The sequence below is a fragment of the Hyla sarda genome, unplaced genomic scaffold (assembly GCF_029499605.1).
Source record: "Hyla sarda isolate aHylSar1 unplaced genomic scaffold, aHylSar1.hap1 scaffold_380, whole genome shotgun sequence".
NCBI classification, from domain to species: Eukaryota; Metazoa; Chordata; class Amphibia; order Anura; family Hylidae; genus Hyla; species Hyla sarda.
The window spans coordinates 8,854-34,066 of record NW_026610400.1 but is presented as its reverse complement, the minus strand read 5'-3'; the positions used below and the strand labels follow the sequence as shown (position 1 = coordinate 34,066).

The 25,213-nt window shown below is 43.7% G+C and overlaps 1 protein-coding gene and 1 pseudogene across 1 annotated transcript in view; both read left to right on the top strand.

Annotated features, from left to right (window-relative positions):
* WDR97 (WD repeat domain 97) overlaps positions 1–24,384 on the top strand; it is a 250,016-nt gene extending 225,632 nt beyond the window's left edge. The window contains exons 22-23 of the mRNA XM_056553808.1: positions 18,720–18,781; positions 22,706–24,384. Of these exons, the coding sequence (XP_056409783.1) occupies positions 18,720–18,781; positions 22,706–22,887 (244 nt within the window). The 3' untranslated portion in view covers positions 22,888–24,384. The remainder of the gene's footprint in view (positions 1–18,719; positions 18,782–22,705) is intronic.
* On the top strand, positions 10,567–10,675 carry LOC130332647 (U2 spliceosomal RNA; annotated as a pseudogene).
* Positions 24,385–25,213: the final 829 nt, after the last annotated feature.

Sequence of the window (25,213 nt, the reverse complement as noted above, 5' to 3'; positions counted from 1 at the left end):
GCGTTACCATCCCCCACACTACTAGTTGAGCTGTTCCCCCGGCTGTTAGGGAGACCAGTATCCACTAGGGTTGCCATCTCTGATACTGAGGCCCTCGCATCATCGTCCAACTTGGCAATTTTACTTGGGAGATCAGAAGCAGAAGTGACCTTCCTTTTCCTTGCCCCCTTTCCAGTCCCTCTAACTACATTAACCCTACTTGGGCCTCCTGGCTAGTTTCTCCAACCTCCATTTCTACCCCACTAACTGCTTGCTCTGTAAGATTGTCAATCGCCCTCAATGTTGCATTTTGCTCCTCTAGATCTCTAATACGAGCTTCCAGGTGGGCGACATGCTGACATTTGTCACATCGGTATTCACCCTGAAGCTGCAAAGATGTATACATGTGGCACAATGTGCACTGAAGAAAACCTCCAATCCTGCTGTCCATATCCTTGGTGACAAACAGCTGTTATTAACTATTAAGAAAAACTACTTTTATCAAGGGAGTGTAATACTTACAGTTACAGTGGGTCCTGCTTACAACTCCTGCTGCATAAACTTCTCAGATGTAACACTTAATAATACAACACTTTAGAATACAGACCCAGCTTCAGTGAGACTCAGTCAGAGCAGTACCTGTGATCTCTCCAATACTGCCCCCCTGTGGTCTCCTCTAGTAACTGTGATCCCTCCAATACTGCCCCCTGTGGTCTCCTCTAGTAACTGTGATTGCTCCAATACTGCCCCCTGTGGTCTCCTCTAGTAACTGTGATCGCTCCAATACTGCCCCCTGTGGTCTCCACTAGTACCTGCGACCTCTACAATACTGCCCCCTGTGGTCTCCTCTAGTAACTGTGATCGCTCCAATACTGCCCCCTGTGGTCTCCACTAGTACCTGCGACCTCTACAATACTGCCCCCTGTGGTCTCCTCTAGTAACTGTGATCTCTCCAATACTGCCCCCTGTGGTCTCCACTAGTACCTGCGACCTCTACAATACTGCCCCCTGTGGTCTCCTCTAGTAACTGTGATCTCTACAATACTGCCCCCTGTGGTCTCCTCTAGTAACTGTGATCTCTACAATACTGCCCCCTGTGGTCTCCACTATTACCTGTGACCTCTACAATACTGCCCCCTGTGGTCTCCTCTAGTAACTGTGATCTCTCCAATACTCCCCCCTGTGGTCTCCTCTAGTAACTGTGATCTCTACAATACTGCCCCCTGTGGTCTCCTCTAGTAACTGTGACCTCTCCAATACTGCCCCCTGTGGTTTCCACTAGTAACTGTGACCTCTACAATACTGCCCCCTGTGGTCTCCTCTAGTAACTGTGATCTCTACAATACTGCCCCCTGTGGTCTCCTCTAGTAACTGTGACCTCTCCAATACTGCCCCCTGTGGTCTCCACTAGTATCTGTGATCTCTACAATACTGCCCCCTGTGGTCTCCTCTAGTAACTGTGATCTCTCCAATACTGCCCCCCTGTGGTATCCTCTAGTAACTGTGACCTCTACAATACTGCCCCCTGTGGTCTCCACTAGTAACTGTGATCTCTACAATACTGCCCCCTGTGGTCTCCTCTAGTAACTGTGACCCCTCCAATACTGCCCCATGTGGTCTCCTCTAGTAACTGTGATCCCTCCAATACTGCCCCCCTGTGGTCTCCTCTAGTAACTGTGATCGCTCCAATACTGCCCCCTGTGGTCTCCACTAGTACCTGCGACCTCTACAATACTGCCCCCTGTGGTCTCCTCTAATAACTGTGATCTCTCCAATACTGCCCCCCTGTGGTCTCCACTAGTAACTGTGATCTCTACAATACTGCCCCCTGTGGTCTCCTCTAGTAACTGTGACCTCTCCAATACTGCCCCCTGTGGTCTCCACTAGTACCTGCGACCTCTACAATACTGCCCCCTGTGGTCTCCACTAGTAACTGTGACTCCTCCAATACTGCCCCATGTGGTCTCCTCTAGTAACTGTGATCTCTACAATACTGCCCCCTGTGGTCTCCTCTAGTAACTGTGACCTCTCCAATACTGCCCCCTGTGGTCTCCACTAGTAACTGTGATCTCTACAATACTGCCCCCTGTGGTCTCCTCTAGTAACTATAACCTCTACAATACTGCCCCCTGTGGTCTCCACTAGTAACTGTGACCTCTCCAATACTGCCCCATGTGATCTCCTCTAGTAACTGTGATCTCTGCAATACTGCATCCTGTGGTCTCCTCTAGTAACTGTGACCTCTACAATACTGCCCCCTGTGGTCTCCACTAATAACTGTGATCTCTACAATACCGCTCCCTGTGGTCTCCTCTAATAACTGTGACCCCTACAATACTGCCCCCTGTGGTCTCCTCTAGTAACTGTGACCTCTACAATACTGCCCCCTGTGGTCTCCACTAGTAACTGTGATCTCTCCAATACTGCCCCCTGTGGTCTCCTTTAGTTATTGTGATCTCTACAATACTGCCCCCTGTGGTCTCCACTAGTAACTGTGATCTCTCCAATACTGCCCCCTGTGATCTCCTCTAATAACTGTGATCTCTCCAATACTGCCCCCTGTGGTCTCCTCTAGTAACTGTGACCTCTACAATACTGCTCCCTGTGGTCTCCTCTAGTAACTGTGACCTCTCCAATACTGCCCCCTGTGGTCTCCTCTAGTAACTGTGACCTCTCCAATACTGCCCCCTGTGGTCTCCTCTAGTAACTGTGACCTCTCCAATACTGCCCCCTGTGGTCTCCTCTAGTAACTGTGATCTCTACAATACTGCCCCCTGTGGTCTCCTCTAGTAACTGTGATCTCCCTAATACTGCCCCCTGTGGTCTCCTCTAGTAACTGTGACCTCTACAATACTGCCCCCTGTGGTCTCCACTATTACCTGTGATCTCTACAATACTGCCCCCTGTGGTCTCCTCTAGTAACTGTGATCTCTCCAATACTGCCCCCTGTGGTCTCCTCTAGTAACTGTGACCTCTACAATACTGCCCCCTGTGGTCTCCTCTAGTAACTGTGATCTCTCCAATACTGCCCCATGTGGTCTCCTCTAGTAACTGTGATCTCTCCAATACTGCCCCCTGTGGTCTCCTCTAGTAACTGTGATCTCTCCAATACTGCCCCCTGTGGTCTCCTCTAGTAACTGTGATCTCTATAATACTGCCCCCTGTGGTCTCCACTAGTACCTGTGACCTCTACAATACTGCCCCCTGTGGTCTCCTCTAGTAACTGTGATCTCTTCAATACTGCCCCCTGTGGTCTCATCTAGTAACTGTGATCTCTCCAATACTGCCCCCTGTGGTCTCCACTAGTAACTGTGATCTCCCCAATACTGCCCCCTGTGGTCTCCTCTAGTAACTGTGACCTCTACAATACTGCCCCCTGTGGTCTCCTCTAGTAACTGTGATCTCTACAATACTGCCCCCTGTGGTCTCCTCTAGTAACTGTGACCTCTACAATACTGCCCCCGGTGGTCTCCTCTAGTACCTGTGATCTCTACAATACGGCCCCCTGTGGTCTCCACTAGTAACTGTGACCTCTACAATACTGCCCCCTGTGGTTCCCTCTAGTAACTGTGATCTCTACAATACTGCCCCCTGTGGTCTCCACTAGTAACTGTGATCTCTCCAATACTGCCCCCTGTGGTCTCCTCTAGTAACTGTGATCTCTACAATACTGCCCCCTGTGGTCTCTTCTAGTAACTGTGACCTCTCCAATACTGCCCCCCTGTGGTATCCTCTAGTAACTGTGACCTCTCCAATACTGCCCCCCTGTGGTATCCTCTAGTAACTGTGATCTCTCCAATACTGCCCCCTGTGGTTTCCTCTAGTAACTGTGACCTCTACAATACTGCCCCCTGTGGTCTCCTCTAGTAACTGTGATCTCTACAATACTGCCCCCTGTGGTCTCCACTAGTAACTGTTTTCTACAGTAAATGTAGTGGTTACAAAGACAGACGGGGAAGGCAAAAACATATAACTTTAAAAAGGCAAATTTCCCTGGGCTGAGATCTGCCCTACAGGACATAGACTGGGGGAGGTGTTCTCAAATACTGATACAGAAGGTAAATGGGACATCTTTAAAGGGAACCAATTAATCAGATTTTACCCTATATAATGTTTGGCAAAGCATTATATAGGGTAAAATTGTTGTCCTCACCATCTCCGAGGGACGCTGCTGCCTCCAGGGATTGTGAAGATATGAAGTTATAAACTAGTCACCGCCGCCGCCGTAAGTAGTCACCTGGGCGGGGAGCTCCACTCACCAACTCCCGTTCTTCGGCCGGCAGCGACGCCCCCTCCGCTTGATTGATGGGCTGCGTCATTGTTCCGCTCACTGAACGGACGGAGCAGAGCGATGACGCTGCCCATCAATCAAGCGGAGGGGGCGTCGCTCCGGCTGAAGAACGGGAGTGAGTGAGAAGAGCTCCCCGCCCAGGTGACTACTTACGGCGGCGGCGGTGACTAGTTATAACTTCATATCTTCACCATCCCTGGGGGCAGGAGCGTCCCCCGGGAATAGTGAAAATAAAGATTTTACCCTATATAACGCTTTGCCAAGCGTTATATAGGGTAAAATCTGATGATTGGTTCCCTTTAAATCAACTCTAAATAACTATACAGCTAAATATATACCAAAGGGGAACAAATATAAACGACTAAAACTAAATCCTACATGGCTGACAAATGATGTTAAAAGAGCAATAAACAACAAAAAAATAGCCTTCAAAAAATTCCAATCTGATGGGTCAGCGATAACATTTATACAGTACAAGGAGCTTAATAAAATCTGTAAAAATGTAATAAAAACAGCAAAAAATCAAAATGAGAGACAGGTGGCCAAAGAAAGCAAAACTAATCCTAAATATTTTTTTAGATATATAAATACAAAAAACCAAGGAGCATGTAGGACCCCTTAATTATGATAATGGGGAGGTTGTCATGGGCGATCAAGAGAAGGCGGAGCTACTGAATGGGTTCTTTAGTTCTGTATATACTATGGAAAAAGGAGCTGACATTGGACAGGTCAGTGCTGGTAACACATCATGTACAGGTCAGTGCTGGTAACACATCATGTACAGGTCAGTGCTGGTAACACATCATGTACAGGTCTGTGCTGGTAACACATCATGTACAGGCCAGTGCTGGTAACACATCATGTACAGGTCAGTGCTGGTAACACATCATGTACAGGTCAGTGCTGGTAACACATCATGTAATGTACTGAACTGGCTTAATGTAGAGATGGTACAAGGTGGGCGGGGCTGGAGAGGACCCAGCAGTCATGGTACATATTGGCACCAATGACAAAGTAAGAGGTAGGTGGAGTGTCCTTAAAAATGATTTCAGGGACTTAGGCCGCAAGCTTAAGGCAAGGACCTCCAAGGTAGTCTTTTCTGAAATACTACCAGTACCACGAGCCACACCAGAGAGGCAGCAGGAGATCAGGGAGGTAAACAAGTGGCTCAGAAGCTGGTGTAGGAAGGAGGGGTTTGGGTTCATGGAGAACTGGGCTGACTTCGCTGTCGGTTACCGGCTCTACCGTAGGGACGGGCTGCACCTCAATGGGGAGGGTGCAGCTTTGCTTGGGGAGAAGATGGCTAGAAAGGTGGAGGAGTGTTTAAACTAGGGACTTGGGGGGAGGGAACCTACAGCAAAGAGGGGGAAGATAGTGTAGATAGAGAGGTGGGAATTATAAATGTACCTGGGGGTGGAGCGGAGGGAGGGGTTAGAATAGTTAATAGGAATAGGAGCGGAGGGAGGGGTTAGAATAGTTAATAGGAATAAGCTTCATAGGAAAATAAAACTTACACCCTTGAATCCCATTAACCCCAATAACATAAAGGATGGAAATGTAAAGTGTATGTTCACAAATGCCAGAAGCCTAGCAAATAAAATGGGGGAGCTTGAGGCCTTGATACTGCAGGAACATATTGATATAGTTGGGGTCACTGAGACATGGCTGGTGATATAGTTGGGGTCACTGAGACATGGCTGGTGATATAGTTGGGGTCACTGAGACATGGCTGGTGATAGAGTTGGGGTCACTGAGACATGGCTGGTGATAGAGTTGGGGTCACTGAGACATGGCTGGTGATATAGTTGGGGTCACTGAGACATGGCTGGTGATATAGTTGGGGTCACTGAGACATGGCTGGTGATATAGTTGGGGTCACTGAGACCTGGCTGGTGATATAGTTGGGGTCACTGAGACATGGCTGGTGATAGAGTTGGGGTCACTGAGACATGGCTGGTGATATAGTTGGGGTCACTGAGACATGGCTGGTGATATAGTTGGGGTCACTGAGACATGGCTGGACTCCTCACATGACTGGGCTGTCAATCTGCAGGGGTTTACATTGTTTTGCAAGGATAGAATGAACAGAAAAGGTGGTGGAGTCTGTCTGTATGTAAGAAGTGGTATGAAAGTCAGTGTGAACGATGCCATAGTGTGTGATGATTCTGAGGAGGTGGAATCACTGTGAGTAGAATTACAAAAGGAGGGAAATACTGAAAAAATAATATTTGGTGTAATCTACAGACCCCCTAATATCACTGAAGAGATAGAAGTTCGGCTTCATAAACAAATAGAGAGGCCGCCCGGGCAGGTACAGTGGTAATAATGGGAGATTTTAACTATCCAGATATAGATTGGGGTCTGGGGTTGGCTAAAACTACAAAGGGGCGACAATTCCTAAATTTATTGCAGGATAATTTTATGGGCCAGTTTGTGGAGGACCCAACAAGAAGTGATGCCTTGTGGGATCTGATCATTTCCAACAACGCAGAGCTGGTTGGTAATGTAACTGTGCGGGAAAACCTTGGGAATAGCGACCACAATATAGTTACTTTTTAGTTAAAATGTAGAAAACAAAGACAGACGGGGAAGGCAAAAACATATAACTTTAAAAAGGCAAATTTCCCTGGGCTGAAATCTGCCCTACAGGACATAGACTGGGGGAGGGGTTCTCAAATACTGATACAGAAGGTAAATGGGACATCTTTAAATCAACTCTAAATAACTATACAGCTAAATATATACCAAAGGGGAACAAATATAAATGACTAAAACTAAATCCTACATGGCTGACAAATGAGGTTAAAAGAGCAATAAACAGCAAAAAAATTGCCTTCAAAAAATTCAAATCTGATGGGTCAGCGATAACATTTAAACAGTACAAGGAGCTTAATAAAATCTGTAAAAATGTAATAAAAACAGCAAAAATTCTAAACGAGAGACAGGTGGCCAAAGAAAGCAAAACTAATCCTAAATATTTTTTTAGATATATAAATGCAAAAAAAACAAGGACAGAGCATGTAGGACCCCTTAATAATGATAATGGGGAGGTTGTCACGGGCGATCAAGAGAAGGCGGAGCTACTGAATGGGTTCTTTAGTTCTGTATACACTAGGGAAGAAGAAGGAGCTGACATTGGCCAGGTCAGTGCTGGTAACACATCATGTACAGGTCAGTGCTGGTAACACATCATGTACAGGTCAGTGCTGGTAACACATCATGTACAGGTCAGTGCTGGTAACACATCATGTACAGGTCAGTGCTGGTAACACATCATGTACAGGTCAGTGCTGGTAACACATCATGGACAGGTCAGTGCTGGTAACACATCATGTACAGGTCAGTGCTGGTAACACATCATGTACAGGTCAGTGCTGGTAACGCATCATGTACAGGTCAGTGCTGGTAACACATCATGTACAGGTCAGTGCTGGTAACACATCATGTACAGGTCAGTGCTGGTAACACATCATGTACAGGTCAGTGCTGGTAACACATCATGTACAGGTCAGTGCTGGTAACACATCATGTACAGGTCAGTGCTGGTAACACATCATGTAATGTACTGAACTGGCTTAATGTAGAGATGGTACAAGGTAAGTTAAGTAATATAAATGTAAGCAATTCTCCAGGGCCAGATGGATTGCACCCAAGAGTTCTTAGAGAGGTAAGTTCAGTAATATCTGTACCCCTGCTCATGATATTTAGAGATTCTCTGGTGTCTGGTATTGTGCCAAGGGACTGGCGCAAGGCGAATGTGGTGCCAATCTTCAAAAAGGGCTCTAGGTCTTCCCCAGGAAACTATAGACCGGTAAGTTTAACGTGCATTGTAGGTAAATTGTTTGAAGGACTTATAAGGGATTACATACAGGAATACATAGGGGATAATTGTATTATAAGTGATAGCCAGCAGGGGTTTACTAAGGATAGAAGTTGTCACCAATCTAATCTGCTTTTATGAAGAGGTGAGTAGAAGCCTTGACAGAGGAATGGCTGTGTATATAGAGGGGGGGCTGTGTATATAGAGGGGGGGTTGTGTATATAGAGGGGGGGGGCTGTGTATATAGAGGGGGTGCTGTGGATATAGAGGGGGGCTGTGTATATAGAGGGGAGCTCTGTATACAGAGGAATGGCTGTGGATATAGTGTTTCTGGATTTTGCCAAAGTGTTTGATACTGTCCCACATAGACGTCTGACAGGTAAGTTAAGGTCCTTGGGCTTGGAAACTTTAGTTTGTAACTGGATTGAACACTGGCTCATGGATCGTACCCAGAGAGTGGGGGTCAATGATTCGTACTCTGATTGGTCCCCGGTAATTAGTGGTGTACCCCAAGGTTCAGTACTGGGCCCGCTGTTGTTTAATTTATTTATCAATGATATAGAGGATGGTAATAACAGCTCTGTTTCTATCTTTGCAGATGACACCAAGCTTTGTAGCACAGTACAGTCTATAGAGGATGTGTATATAGAGGGGGGGGCTGTGTATATAGAGGGGGGGTACAGTCTATAGAGGATGTGCATAAGTTACAAGATGACTTGGATAGACTAAGTGTCTGGGCCTCCACTTGGCAAATGAGGTTCAATGTGGATAAATGTAAAGTTATGCATCTGGGTCCTAATAACCTGCAGTGTCGTATGTCTTAGGGGGGCTGTGTATATAGAGGGGGGCTGTGTATATAGAGGGGGGCTGTGTATATAGAGGGGGGGCTGTGTATACTAATAACCTGCAGCGTCGTATGTCTTAGGGGGAATTAAACTGTCAGAGTCACTGGTAGAGAAGGATCTGGGGGACTTGTAGATCACAGACTACAGAATAGCACAATGTCAGGCTGCTGCTTCCAAGGCCGGCAGGATATTGTCATGTATCAAAAGAGGCATGGACTCAGTTTTGGTCGCCTGTTCATAAAAGGGACACTGCAGAGTTGGAAAGGGTGCAGAGACGCACGACTAAACTAATATGGGGCCTGGAACATCTTAGCTATGAGGAACGATTAAAGGAGTTACAATTGTTTAGTCTTGAGAAGAGACGTTTAAGGGGGGATATGATAAACGTATATAAGTATATAAATGGCCCATACAAAAAATATGGAGAAAAACTGTTCCAGGTTAAACCCCCCCAAAGGACGAGGGGGCACTCCCTCCGTCTGGAGAAGAAAAGGTTTAGTCTAAAGGGGCGACACGCCTTCTTTTACCATAAGGACTGTGAATTTATGGAACGGTCTACCTCAGGAACTGGTCACAGCAGGAACAATTAACAGCTTTAAAACGGGGTTAGATACATTCCTGGAACAAAATAACATTAATGCTTATGAAGAAATATAAAATCCCTTCCCTTCCCCAATATCGCGCCACACCCCTACCCCTTATCCCCTTAAACCCTTCACTTCAATTCCCTGGTTGGACTTGATGGACGTATGTCTTTTTTCAACCATACTAACTATGTAACTATGTACTGCCCCCTGTGGTCTCCTCTAGTAACTGTGACCTCTCCAATACTGCCCCCTGTGGTCTCCTCTAGTAACTGTGATCTCTACAATACTGCCCCCTGTGGTCTCCTCTAGTAATTGTGACCTCTACAATACTGCCCCCTGTGGTCTCCTCTAGTAACTGTGATCTCTCCAATACTGCCCCCTGTGGTCTCCTCTAGTAACTGTGATCTCTCCAATACTGCCCCCCCCCTGTGGTCTCCTCTAGTAACTGTGATCTCTACAATACTGCCCCCTGTGGTCTCCTCTAGTAACTGTGATCTCTACAATACTGCCCCATGTGGTCTCCTCTAGTAACTGTGATCTCTCCAATACTGCCCCCTGTGGTCTCCTCTAGTAACTGTGATCTCTCCAATACTGCTCCCTGTGGTCTCCTCTAGTAACTGTGATCTCTACAAAACTGCCCCCTGTGGTCTCCTCTAGTAACTGTGATCTCTCCAATACTGCCCCATGTGGTCTCCTCTAGTAACTGTGATCTCTACAATACTGCCCCCTGTGGTCTCCTCTAGTAACTGTGATCTCTACAATACTGCCCCCTGTGGTCTCCTCTAGTAACTGTGATCTCTCCAATACTGCCCCATGTGGTCTCCTCTAGTAACTGTGATCTCTCCAATACTGCCCACTGTGGTCTACTCTAGTAACTGTGACCTCTCCAATACTGCCCCCCCCCCCCCTGTGGTCTCCTCTAGTAACTGTGACCTCTACAATACTGCCCCCTGTGGTCTCCTCTAGTAGCTGTGACCTCTACAATACTGCCCCCTGTGGTCTCCTCTAGTAACTGTGATCTCTCCAATACTGCCCCCTGTGGTCTCCTCTTCTCTGCCTTTTGGCTAAGATCAAGTGTAGTATCTGTTCTTATCAGTTTTCATGCCGGTGGCAAACTACGCCGGTATGGGGCTGGTGGGGATGGGTGCTGCATGGAGGATGCAGGTGTACCAGGGCTTTCCGGGGCTGGTTCTGAGGAATCAGCTCGACGGCTGCCCCGATGTGATCTGTTCCCTCCGGGTCTCGCCATGAGGCTGAGAGGGTCTAGAGCTGAGGTACTTTTGTGCCTCGGGGAGTGGTGACCCCGAGGTGCCGAAACTCACTGGGAGTACTGGCTCACTGAGTTGAAGCACGGGCACCATAATCTCTTCACCTTGTGGCACTCACCTCTTGATTCCCGGCCTTCTGGCTATGATCAGAGAAATTTTTATAGATCCGGCCGGATGTCCGGGCAGTATATCTGCACATTCACTTATTTATTTCTTTTTGTCTCACTGTGTCACTTTTTGCGTGTTGTGTGTTCACAGGATTGGTCAGGATGCGGTAGCCCTTCTGGGTGTCCCTCCTGGCGGTCTAGGGGAGGTGTGTGTGGCCATTAGGTTCCGCACCTCCCTGCAAACACCCCGGGTACTCCTTCTTTGGCAGGGTACCTACCGTAATCGGCTCTGCGGGCAGATACCTTGGCTAACGCCAAGGGGGATGCCGGGAGCATTTGTGGTCCCCTAGTAGCTTCGGCGAAAAGTGACATCGAACCTGGAACCTCGCAGGTACCTTTTGGTCCGGAGGCGAAGGGTAAGGTTTGTTGGGGGGCCTATCGGAGAAGGGCTTGCGATAGACCGCATCCTTTGTGCACGTTTTTTTAGTGTAACACGTTTGCACTTTTTCTTGCACTTTGGGTGAATCGAAAGCACGTTCCTCGGCTTAAAAAAAAAGAACTGTGATCTCTCCAATACTGCTCCCTGTGGTCTCCTCTAGTAACTGTGATCTCTCCAATACTGCCCCATGTGGTCTCCTCTAGTAACTGTGATCTCTACAATACTGCCCCCTGTGGTCTCCTCTAGTAACTGTGATCTCTACAATACTGCCCCCTGTGGTCTCCTCTAGTAACTGTGATCTCTACAATACTGCCCCCGGTGGTCTCCTCTAGTAACTGTGATCTCTACAATACTGCCCCCTGTGGTCTCCTCTAGTAACTGTGATCTCTCCAATACTGCCCCATGTGGTCTCCTCTAGTAACTGTGATCTCTACAATACTGCCCCCTGTGGTCTCCTCTAGTAACTGTGATCTCTACAATACTGCCCCCTGTGGTCTCCTCTAGTAAATGTGATCTCTCCAATACTGCCCCATGTGGTCTCCTCTAGTAACTGTGATCTCTCCAATACTGCCCCCTGTGGTCTCCTCTAGTAACTGTGATCTCTACAATACTGCCCCCTGTGGTCTCCTCTAGTAACTGTGACCTCTACAATACTGCCCCCTGTGGTCTCCTCTAGTAACTGTGATCTCTACAATACTGCCCCCTGTGGTCTCCTCTAGTAACTGTGATCTCTCCAATACTGCCCCCCCCCCCCTGTGGTCTCCTCTAGTAACTGTGACCTCTACAATACTGCCCCCTGTGGTCTCCTCTAGTAGCTGTGACCTCTACAGTACTGCCCCCTGTGGTCTCCTCTAGTAACTGTGATCTCTACAATACTGCCCCCTGTGGTCTCCTCTAGTAACTGTGATCTCTCCAATACTGCCCCATGTGGTCTCCTCTAGTAACTGTGATCTCTCCAATACTGCCCCCTGTGGTCTCCTCTAGTAACTGTGATCTCTCCAATACTGCCCCCTGTGGTCTCCTCTAGTAACTGATCTCTACAATACTGCCCCCCTGTGGTCTCCTCTAGTAACTGTGATCTCTCCAATACTGCCCCCTGTGGTCTCCTCTAGTAACTGTGATCTCTCCAATACTGCCCCATGTGGTCTCCTCTAGTAACTGTGATCTCTCCAATACTGCCCCCTGTGGTCTCCTCTAGTAACTGTGATCTCTCCAATACTGCCCCCTGTGGTCTCCTCTAGTATATTTTATGTTTGTTCCTGAGCAGTCCCAGGTGAGATTTCTCTTCCAGATTTCTGATGGTCACTATCTTGCAGCGTTCTGGTGGTCACTATCTTGCAGTGTTCTGATGTCACTATTTTGCAGCGTTCTGATGGTCACTATCTTGCAGTGTTCTGATGTCACTATTTTGCAGCGTTCTGGTGGTCACTATTTTGCAGTGTTCTGATGGTCACTATTTTGCAGTGTTCTGATGGTCACTATCTTGCAGTGTTCTGATGTCACTATCTTGCTGTGTTCTGATGTCACTATTTTGCAGCGTTTTGGTGGTCACTATTTTGCTGCGTTTTGGTGGTCACTATTTTGCAGCGTTCTGGTGGTCACTATTTTGCAGCGTTCTGGTGGTCACTATTTTGCAGTGTTCTGATGGTCACTATCTTGCAGTGTTCTGATGTCACTATTTTGCAGTGTTCTGATGGTCACTATTTTGCAGCGTTCTGATGTCACTATTTTGCAGCGTTCTGATGTCACTATTTTGCAGCGTTCTGGTGGTCACTATTTTGCAGCGTTCTGATGGTCACTATTTTGCAGTGTTCTGATGGTCACTATCTTGCAGTGTTCTGATGTCACTATTTTGCAGCGTTCTGATGTCACTATTTTGCAGCGTTCTGGTGGTCACTATTTTGCAGTGTTCTGATGTCACTATCTTGCAGTGTTCTAATGTCACTATTTTGCAGTGTTCTGGTGTCACTATTTTGCAGCGTTCTGGTGGTCACTATTTTGCAGTGTTCTGATGTCACTATCTTGCAGTGTTCTGGTGGTCACTATTTTGCAGTGTTCTGATATCACTATTTTGCAGTGTTCTGATATCACTATTTTGCAGTGTTCTGATGGTCACTATTTTGCAGCATTCTGATGGTCGCTATTTTGCAATGTTCTCATGTCACTATTTTGCAGTGTTCTGGTGGTCACTATTTTGCAGTGTTCTGATATCACTATTTTGCAGTGTTCTGATATCACTATTTTGCAGTGTTCTGATGGTCACTATTTTGCAGCATTCTGATGGTCGCTATTTTGCAATGTTCTCATGTCACTATTTTGCAGTGTTCTGGTGGTCACTATTTTGCAGCTTTCTGGTGATCACTATTTTGCAGCGTTCTGGTGTCACTATTTTGCGGTGTTCTGGTGTCACTATTTTGCGGTGTTCTGGTGGTCACTATTTTGCAGTGTTCTGGTGGTCACTATTTTGCAGTGTTCTGATATCACTATTTTGCAGTGTTCTGATATCACTATTTTGCAGTGTTCTGATGGTCACTATTTTGCAGCTTTCTGGTGATCACTATTTTGCAGCGTTCTGGTGTCACTATTTTGCGGTGTTCTGGTGGTCACTATTTTGCAGTGTTCTGATGGTCACTATCTTGCAGTGTTCTGATGGTCACTATCTTGCAGTGTTCTGATGGTCACTATCTTGCAGTGTTCTGATGATCACTATTTTGCAGTGTTCTGATGGTCTCTATTTTGCAGCATTCTGATGGTCGCTATTTTGCAATGTTCTCATGTCACTATTTTGCAGTGTTCTGGTGGTCACTATTTTTGCAGCTTTCTGGTGATCACTATTTTGCAGCGTTCTGGTGTCACTATTTTGCGGTGTTCTGGTGGTCACTATTTTGCGGTGTTCTGGTGGTCACTATTTTGCAGTGTTCTGATACCACTATTTTGCAGCGTTCTTGTGGTCACTATTTTGCCGTTTTCTGATGGTCACTATCTTGCAGTGTTCTGATGTCACTATTTTGCAGTGCTCTGATGGTCACTATTTTGCAGTGTTCTGATGTCACTATTTTGCAGTGTTCTCATGGTCACTATTTTGCAGTGTTCTGATGTCACTATTTTTGCATCGTTCTGGTGGTCACTATTTTGCAGTGTTCTGATGGTCACTATCTTGCAGTGTTCTCATGGTCACTGTTTTTTGGTCACTATTTTGCAGTGTTCTGATGGTCACTATCTTGCAGTGTTCTGGTGGTCACTATTTTGCAGCGTTCTGGTGGTCACTATTTTGCAGTGTTCTGATGATCACTATCTTGCAGTGTTCTGATGGTCACTATCTTGCAGTGTTCTGATGGTCACTATCTTGCAGTGTTCTGATGGTCACTATCTTGCAGTGTTCTGATGGTCACTATTTTGCAGCGTTCTGATGTCACTATTTTGCAGCGTTTTGGTGGTCACTATTTTGCAGCGTTCTGGTGGTCACTATTTTGCAGTGTTCTGATGGTCACTATCTTGCAGTGTTCTGATGGTCACTATCTTGCAGTGTTCTGATGTCACTATTTTGCAGTGTTCTGATGTCACTATTTTGCAGTGTTCTGATGTCACTATTTTGCAGTGTTCTGATGTCACTATTTTGCAGCGTTCTGGTGGTCACTATTTTGCAGTGTTCTGATGGTCACTATTTAGCAGTGTTCTGATGGTCACTATTTTGCAGTGTTCTGATGTCACTATTTTGCAGTGTTCTGATGGTCACTATCTTGCAGTGTTCTGATGTCACTATCTTGCTGTGTTCTGATGTCACTATTTTTCAGCGTTCTGGTAGTCACTATTTTGCAGTGTTCTGATGTCACTATCTTGCAGTGTTCTGATGTCACTATCTTGCAGCGTTCTGATATCACTATTTTGCAGCGTTCTGGTGATCACTATTTTGCAGTGTTCTGATGGTCACTATCTTGCAGTGTTCTGATGTCACTATCTTGCAGTGTTCTAATGTCATTATTTTGCAGTGTTCCCATGTCACTATTTTGCAGTGTTCTGATGGTCACTATTTTGCAGCGTTCTGATGGTCGCTATTTTGCAATGTTCTCATGTCACTATTTTGCAGTGTTCTGATGGTCACTATTTTGCAGTGTTCTGATGTCACTATTTTGCAGCGTTCTGATGTCACTATTTTGCAGCGTTCTGGTGGTTACTATTTTGCAGTGTTCTGATGGTCACTATCTTGCAGTGTTCTGATATCACTATCTTGCAGTGTTCTGATGTCACTATCTTGCAGCGTTCTGGTGGTCAATATTTTGCAGTGTTCTAATGTCACTATTTTGCAGTGTTCTGATGTCACTATTTTGCAGCATTCTGGTGGTCACTATTTTGCAGTGTTCTGATATCACTATTTTGCAGTGTTTTGATATCACTATTTTGCAGTGTTCTGATGTCACTATTTTGCAGTGTTCTGCTGGTCACTATTTTGCAATGTTCTCATGTCATTATTTTGCAGTGTTCTCATGGTCACTATTTTGCAGTGTTCTGGTGGTCACTATTTTGCAGTGTTCTGATATCACTATTTTGCAGTGTTCTGATGGTCACTATTTTGCAGCATTCTGATGGTCGCTATTTTGCAATGTTCTCATGTCACTATTTTGCAGCTTTCTGGTGATCACTATTTTGCAGCGTTCTGGTGTCACTATTTTGCGGTGTTCTGGTGGTCACTATTTTGCGGTGTTCTGGTGGTCACTATCTTGCAGTGTTCTGATGTCACTATTTTGCAGTGCTCTGATGGTCACTATTTTGCAGTGTTCTCATGGTCACTGTTTTTTGGTCACTATTTTGCAGTGTTCTGATGGTCACTATCTTGCAGTGTTCTGGTGGTCACTATTTTGCAGCGTTCTGGTGGTCACTATTTTGCAGTGTTCTGATGGTCACTATCTTGCAGTGTTCTGATGGTCACTATCTTGCAGTGTTCTGATGATCACTATTTTGCAGTGTTCTGATGGTCTCTATTTTGCAGCATTCTGATGGTCGCTATTTTGCAATGTTCTCATGTCACTATTTTGCAGTGTTCTGGTGGTCACTATTTTTGCAGCTTTCTGGTGATCACTATTTTGCAGCGTTCTGGTGTCACTATTTTGCGGTGTTCTGGTGGTCACTATTTTGCAGTGTTCTGATACCACTATTTTGCAGCGTTCTTGTGGTCACTATTTTGCAGTTTTCTGATGGTCACTATCTTGCAGTGTTCTGATGTCACTATTTTGCAGTGTTCTGATGTCACTATTTTGCAGTGTTCTTATGGTCACTATTTTGCAGTGTTCTGATGTCACTATTTTTGCATCGTTCTGGTGGTCACTATTTTGCAGTGTTCTGATGGTCACTATCTTGCAGTGTTCTGGTGGTCACTATTTTGCAGCGTTCTGGTGGTCACTATTTTGCAGTGTTCTGATGATCACTATCTTGCAGTGTTCTGATGGTCACTATCTTGCAGTGTTCTGATGGTCACTATCTTGCAGTGTTCTGATGGTAACTATCTTGCAGTGTTCTGATGGTCACTATTTTGCAGTGTTCTGATGGTCACTATTTTGCAGTGTTCTGATGGTCACTATCTTGCAGTGTTCTGATGTCACTATTTTGCAGTGTTCAGATGGTCACTATTTTGCAGTGTTCTGATGGTCACTATTTTGCAGTGTTCTGATGGTCACTATCTTGCAGTGTTCTGATGGTCACTATCTTGCAGTGTTCTGATGGTCACTATCTTGCAGTGTTCTGATGGTCACTATTTTGCAGTGTTCTGATGGTCACTATTTTGCAGTGTTCTGATGGTCACTATCTTGCAGTGTTCTGATGGTCACTATCTTGCAGTGTTCTGATGTCACTATTTTGCAGTGTTCTGATGGTCACTATTTTGCAGCGTTCTGATGTCACTATTTTGCAGCGTTTTGGTGGTCACTATTTTGCAGCGTTCTGGTGGTCACTATTTTGCAGTGTTCTGATGGTCACTATCTTGCAGTGTTCTGATGGTCACTATCTTGCAGTGTTCTGATGTCACTATTTTGCAGTGTTCTGATGTCACTATTTTGCAGTGTTCTGATGTCACTATTTTGCAGCGTTCTGGTGGTCACTATTTTGCAGTGTTCTGATGGTCACTATTTTGCAGTGTTCTGATGGTCACTATCTTGCAGTGTTCTGATGTCACTATTTTGCAGCGTTCTGGTGGTCACTATTTTGCAGTGTTCTAATGTCACTATTTTGCAGTGTTCTGATGTCACTATTTTGCAGCATTCTGGTGGTCACTATTTTGCAGTGTTCTGATATCACTATTTTGCAGTGTTTTGATATCACTATTTTGCAGTGTTCTGATGTCACTATTTTGCAGTGTTCTCATGGTCACTATTTTGCAGTGTTCTGGTGGTCACTATTTTGCAGTGTTCTGATATCACTATTTTGCAGTGTTCTGATGGTCACTATTTTGCAGTGTTCTGATGGTCGCTATTTTGCAATGTTCTCATGTCACTATTTTGCGGTGTTCTGGTGGTCACTATCTTGCAGTGTTCTGATGTCACTATTTTGCAGTCCTCTGATGGTCACTATTTTGCAGTGTTCTGATGTCACTATTTTACAGCGTTCTTATGGTCACTATTTTGCAGCTTTCTGGTGATCACTATTTTGCAGTGTTCTGATGGTCACTATTTTGCAGCATTCTGATGGTCACTATTTTGCAGTGTTCTGGTGGTCACTATTTTGCAGCTTTCTGGTGATCACTATTTTGCAGCGTTCTGGTGTCACTATTTTGCGGTGTTCTGGTGGTCACTATTTTGCAGTGTTCTGATACCACTATTTTGCAGCGTTCTTGTGGTCACTATTTTGCAGTTTTCTGATGGTCACTATCTTGCAGTGTTCTGATGTCACTATTTTGCAGTGTTCTGATGTCACTATTTTGCAGTGTTCTTATGGTCACTATTTTGCAGTGTTCTGATGGTCACTATCTTGCAGTGTTCTGATGATCACTATCTTGCAGTGTTCTCATGGTCACTGTTTTTTGGTCACTATTTTGCAGTGTTCTGATGGTCACTATTTTGCAGCGTTCTGGTGGTCACTATTTTGCAGTGTTTTGATGGTCACTATCTTGCAGTGTTCTGATGGTCACTATCTTGCAGTGTTCTGATATCACTATTTTGCAGTGTTCTGATATCACTATTTTGCAGTGTTCTGATATCACTATTTTGCAGTGTTCTGATATCACTATTTTGCAGTGTTCTGATATCATTATTTTGCAGCGTTCTGATGGTCACTATTTTGCAATGTTCTCATGTCACTATTTTGCAATGTTCTCATGTCACTATTTTGCAATGTTCTCATGTCACTATTTTGCAGTGTTTTCATGGTCACTGTCTTTTGGTCACTATTTTGCAGAGGTCGAGCTGTGCTGCGGCTGGGAGAGACTGGTATGCATGGAAAACAAAGACCCCAAGCAGGTGAGACCTCTGGAGTGGTAGGTAGATCTAATGGGGTGAAGGAGATTGTATGCAGGAGGTGGGCAGCTGGGGCCGGCATAGATTCTTAAGGCGGGGCTGCCTGTACAAATTAGATACCTGTCAGTCGAGCATACATGTGTGTCCTCAAGGGAGGTAAGCTACTGCCAGACTCCTTTGTCTTCTCTGCCAGTGACTTATCTTCATTGTATGCCCCATACACAGTAGGTGGTTGACTGGTACCACTGAACTTAGCCACTTCAGCTGACGCTAATCTAAAGTGAATAGCGGTTTATCCCTGGTATTAGCGGCTTAGCCCGAAGACGTTCATATGTCCCAGTCTGGTCATGATTTTCTGTATCCAGTTTACCCGTCCTGGTTCCAGCACTGCCGCCTCTGGCCCTGAAGACAACAGTGACTGTATGACTTGGCCAGTTCAGTCTATCAGGAGGCGGGAGCGATGGATCAATCAGCTTCGGCGCTCACACCTCCCTTTGGCGGGATATTTTAACCCTTCACCAGCGTTCCTGTTCTTAGTATTCTGACCTAACATTGCCTGACCCCTGCCCTGCTCAAGTGCTGCCTTTGTACCATGTCCTGGTTTGATCCTTGCTTGTTCTGACTCTGGTTCTGTTTGTGTACTGCGCTGCTTTCTTGGTTTTGACTTTCTCAATTGTCCTTAGTTAACCTCTTGTTTGCTGATTTGATTCCTATGCTGCCTGTGTGTTGCTGACCTGGCCTGTCTGACTTCTCTTAACACCAGATAACTGATGATGTAATATATGTGATAACTGATGGTGTAATATACCCGATAACTGATGGTGTAATATATGTGATAACTGATGGTGTAATATACCCGATAACTGATGGTGTAATATATGTGATAACTGATGGTGTAATATACCCGATAACTGATGATGTAATATACCCGATAACTGATGGTGTAATATACCCGATAACTGATGGTGTAATATACTCGATAACTGATGGTGTAATATACCCGATAACTGATGATGTAATATACCCGATAACTGATGATGTAATATATGTGATAACTGATGGTGTAATATACCCGATAACTGATGATGTAATATACCCGATAACTGATGGTGTAATATACCCGATAACTGATGATGTAATATACCCGATAACTGATGATGTAATATATGTGATAACTGATGGTGTAATATACCCGATAACTGATGGTGTAATATACCCGATAACTGATGATGTAATATACCCGATAACTGATGATGTAATATATGTGATAACTGATGGTGTAATATACCCGATAACTGATGGTGTAATATACCCGATAACTGATGATGTAATATACCCGATAACTGATGGTGTAATATACCCGATAACTGATGGTGTAATATACTCGATAACTGATGGTGTAATATACCCGATAACTGATGGTGTAATATACCCGATAACTGATGGTGTAATATAACCGATAACTGATGGTGTAATATATGTGATAACTGATGGTGTAATATACCCGATAACTGATGGTGTAATATACCCGATAACTGATGATGTAATATACCCGATAACTGATGGTGTAATATACCCGATAACTGATGGTGTAATATACTCGATAACTGATGGTGTAATATACCCGATAACTGATGGTGTAATATACCCGATAACTGATGGTGTAATATACCCGATAACTGATGGTGTAATATACCCGATAACTGATGGTGTAATATACCCGATAACTGATGGTGTAATATATGTGATAACTGATGGTGTAGTATACCCGATAACTGATGATGTAATATACCCGATAACTGATGATGTAGTATATCTGATAACTGATGATGTAATATACCCAATAACTGATGATGTAGTATGCCCGATAACTGATGATATAATATAATATACCCGATAACTGATGTTGTAATATACCCAATAACTGATAATGTAATATACCCGATAACTGATGATGTAATATCCCAGATAACTGATGATGTAGTATACCCGATAACTGATACTGTAGTATACTTGATAACTGATGATGTAATATACCCGATAACTGATGATGTAATATACCCGATAACTGATTATGTAATATACCATATAATTGATTATGTTATATACCCGATAACTGATGATATAATATACCCGATAACTGATGATGTAATATACCCGATAACTGATTATGTAATATACCCGATAATTGATTATGTTATATACCCGATAACTGATTATGTTATATACCCGATAACTGATGATATAATATACCCGATAATTGATGATATAATATACCCGATAACTGATGATATAATATAACCGATAACTGATGATGTAATATACCCGATAACTGTTGATATAATATACTCGATAACTGATAATGATGATGATATACTGTATACCCAATAATTGATAATGATATACTGTATATCCCATAACTGACGGTGATTTATACCCAATAACTGATAGTGATGATATACACCCAATAACTGATGATGATATATATCCAATAACTGATTGTGATATATAATTAATAATTGATGGTAATATATATCCAATAACTTATGGTGATATACACCCAATAACTGATGGTGATATATACCCAATAACTGATGGTGATGATATACACCCAATAACTTATGGTGATGATATACACCCAATAACTTATAGTGATGATATACACCCAATAACTGATGGTGATATACACACAATAACTGATGGTGATATATACCCAATAACTGATGGTGATGATATACACCCAATAACTGATGATGATGATATATGCCCAATAACTGATGGTGATGATCTATACCCAATAACTGATGGTGATGATATATACCCAATAACTGATGGTGATATACACCCAATAACTGATGGTGATGATATACACCCAATAACTGATTGGGAGATATACCCAATAACTGATGGTGATGATATATATACCCAATAACTGATGGTGATATACACCCAATAACTGATGATGATATACACCCAATAACTGATGGTGATGATATATACCCAATAACTCATGATAATATACACCCAATAACTGATGGTGATGATATATACCCAATAACTCATGATAATATACACCCAATAACTGATGGTGATGATATATACCCAATAACTCATGATAATATACACCCAATAACTGATGGTGATGATATACACCCAATAACTGATGGTGATGATATACACCCAATAACTGATGGTGATATATACACCCAATAACTGATGGTGATGATATACACCCAAAACTGATGGTGATATATACCCAATAACTGATGGTGATATATACCCAATAACTGATGGTGCTGATATATACCCAATAACTGATGGTGATATACACCCAATAACTGATGGTGATGATATATACCTAATAACTGATGGTGATATATACCCAATAACTGATGGTGATGATATACACCCAATAACTGATTGTGATATATACCCAATAACTGATGGTGATGATATATACCCAATAACTGATGGTGATGATATATACCCAATAACTGATGGTGATATATACCCAATAACTGATGGTGATATATACCCAAGAACTGATGGTGATGATATACACCCAATAACTGATGGTGATGATATACACCCAATAACTGATAGTGATGATATACACCCAATAACTGATGGTGATGATATATACCCAATAACTGATGGTGATATATACCCAAGAACGGATGGTGATGATATACACCCAATAACTGATGGTGATGATATACACCCAATAACTGATGGTGATGATATACACCCAATAACTGATGGTGATGATATATACCCAATAACTGATGGTGATATATACCCAATAACATATGACGTAATATAACTGGTGATTTGTGATGTATTTCAGGTGACATCAGGATTCAGTTTGAGATGGACTGGTCATGTGACATGCCGTCCATTAACATCATATAATCTCTTCTCTTTCAGGTGGGAACTTTCCTGCAGTTCTTCCTCCTCACCGTTCTGACATCATCCCCTTTATTAATCTTCCTGTGAAGAAGGTGACCCTCAGCCCATTCTCTGGCACAGAGGACACCTCCGCGGGGCCACATTTCACTGACATTCACCGATATTTCATTGTGCAGCAGTCATACATAGAGAGATATTAGTTGGTGTGAAGTGGCATCACCACACAGAGGTCCTGAGAACAATTCACTTGTGATGACACAGCAGCCGCCCCCACCCCAGAACCACAGGATATCCGTCCTCCACCATCACAACCAGTGCGGGGGCTGCCCATTACATCTACAATAAATGGTTCTAGTCAGTATAATCTCCATCGTTTAGTGTATACAGCTCTGATGCATCCCCATAAGAACATGCTGCAAATCCTGTACCTTCTGATATAACAGCCATACTTCTTAACTTGTCCCTACTCTAGTGTGAGACAAGCTGCAGAGTCCACACTTTCCCGGTGTGAGATGATCTACAGAGTCCAAACTTCTCATCATAACTACTATATGCACTACTATCCACCAAGGGAAACAGATCACCCCTTCCTGCTACCGCACGCCAGTGCACGGAAACTGCTGGTATCGTCGCCGGCCAAACATGAGATACAGCAAAGAAGAAATCCAGCACTGATAGCATGCGATCCAATAGCTTTGTCTTTGTATTCTGTATGAACACGCTTAATAAACAGGAGATAAAAACTATTCTGACGCGTTTCGTGCTGTCAGCGCTTAGTCATAGAATAGTGATACAGATACACAATTGCTTAAAATACTCTGGAAGCCACATCCTACTTCCTGTGACGTGGATTCTCCAACAATCAAGTCAAAACCCTCTGGACAGGTGAGTACTCCCAATGTTATGTAGCAGTGAAGTCACTTACATAATTAGAACAATGTTTCTGAATAATGTTTCACTGGTAGCCTGTATCGGTTAGAAGGGTAACAATTGGTTGACATTCATATGATGAATTATTCCAAAACATGTAATTGCCTTGTTATTGTCAAACAAAAACCGAAACAAAAAAAGGATGCATCCGAAAAAAACGCATTGTCTGAACAGAGTCCAATCCATTTTAATTTGTGGTAATAAGGTCTAGTCTGCAATTCAAGCCCAACGGCTGTCTAGTCCCTAAAATAAACATCCGGTATGTTTTCCTATTTTATTACAAGACGAGGAGGCTCGCTTATAAACAAACGGTTAATATTTAGTTACTAAGAAAAATATGCAAATAAGATAAGGCCAATAGGCAATCAGTGAATAGTCCAGTAACATAAATGCTCAGACTAGTCCAATAACTTCCTCTTTCTTTGCTGCTTCAGTATAAGTACTGTAATTTTTGCTCTGCCTTATATACGTTTTACTCCATTTATTATATAATTTATTATTTTCTATTTAATTTAGATATCCACAATATTGTTAATAAACATATTATTCTTTATTAACTCATTTATAAAATTATTTAATTCATTTTTTTATTTATACATTTATTTATTGCTTTATTTTAATAGTTAATAAACTGTGCGTCACTGAGGGCTCGAGCGCAGCTGGTGACCAGCTGTATCTCCCACTTTTTTCATCTCTCCTCACTCGCGATCCTCCGTTTGTTAGGGTGGGTTCACACTACGTTTTCTCCCATACGGCAGGGGGGAGCTAAAACCTCGCGCTCCCGTATGCCTTCGTATGCGCTCCCGTGTGTCATTCATTTCAATGAGCCGGCCGGAGTGAAACGTTCAGTCCGGTCGGCTCATTTTTGCGCCGTATGCGCTTTTACGACCGGACCTCAAACCGTGGTTGACCACAGTTTTAGGTCTGGGGGAAAAGCGCATACGGCGCAAAAATGAGCCGACCGGACCGAACGTTTCACTCCGGCCGGCTCATTGAAATGAATGACACACGGGAGCGCATACGAAGGCATACGGGAGCGCGAGGTTTTAGCTCCCCCCTGCCGTATGCGCTCCCGTATGGGAGAAAATGTAGTGTGAACCCAGCCTAAGGCTGCATTCACACCACGTTTTTGCAATACAGTTCCCGTATAAGATTTTTGATGAAAAACGGATTCCTCAAAACCTGACTAAACTGTATCAAAACGTGTGTACAAATTTCAACCAGTATACAGTTAAAAACCGTATACGATTTGAAAAATGATGTCCGGTTGCATCCGTTTTTTAAGAAAAAAATGTATAGGTTTTTAACTTTTCACTCCATTTTGAATAAAGTTTCACTTGTTTGATTGAAATTCTAAGAAAAAAACCTGTGCAAAGTCAAAAACCATATGGCGAAAACCGAATGGAACCGTATGCACATACGGTTCTGTACAGTTCCCATTGACTCCCATGTTTTAAAAAAACTTATACGGTTTAATACAGTTTTTCACCCAGAGCAAAAACCGTGGTAGACTACAGTTTTGGGTACGGGGAAAAAAAAAAATGACAAAACCGTACAGGATGCAAAACGGACACAACCTGATGCATCATTTGTCAT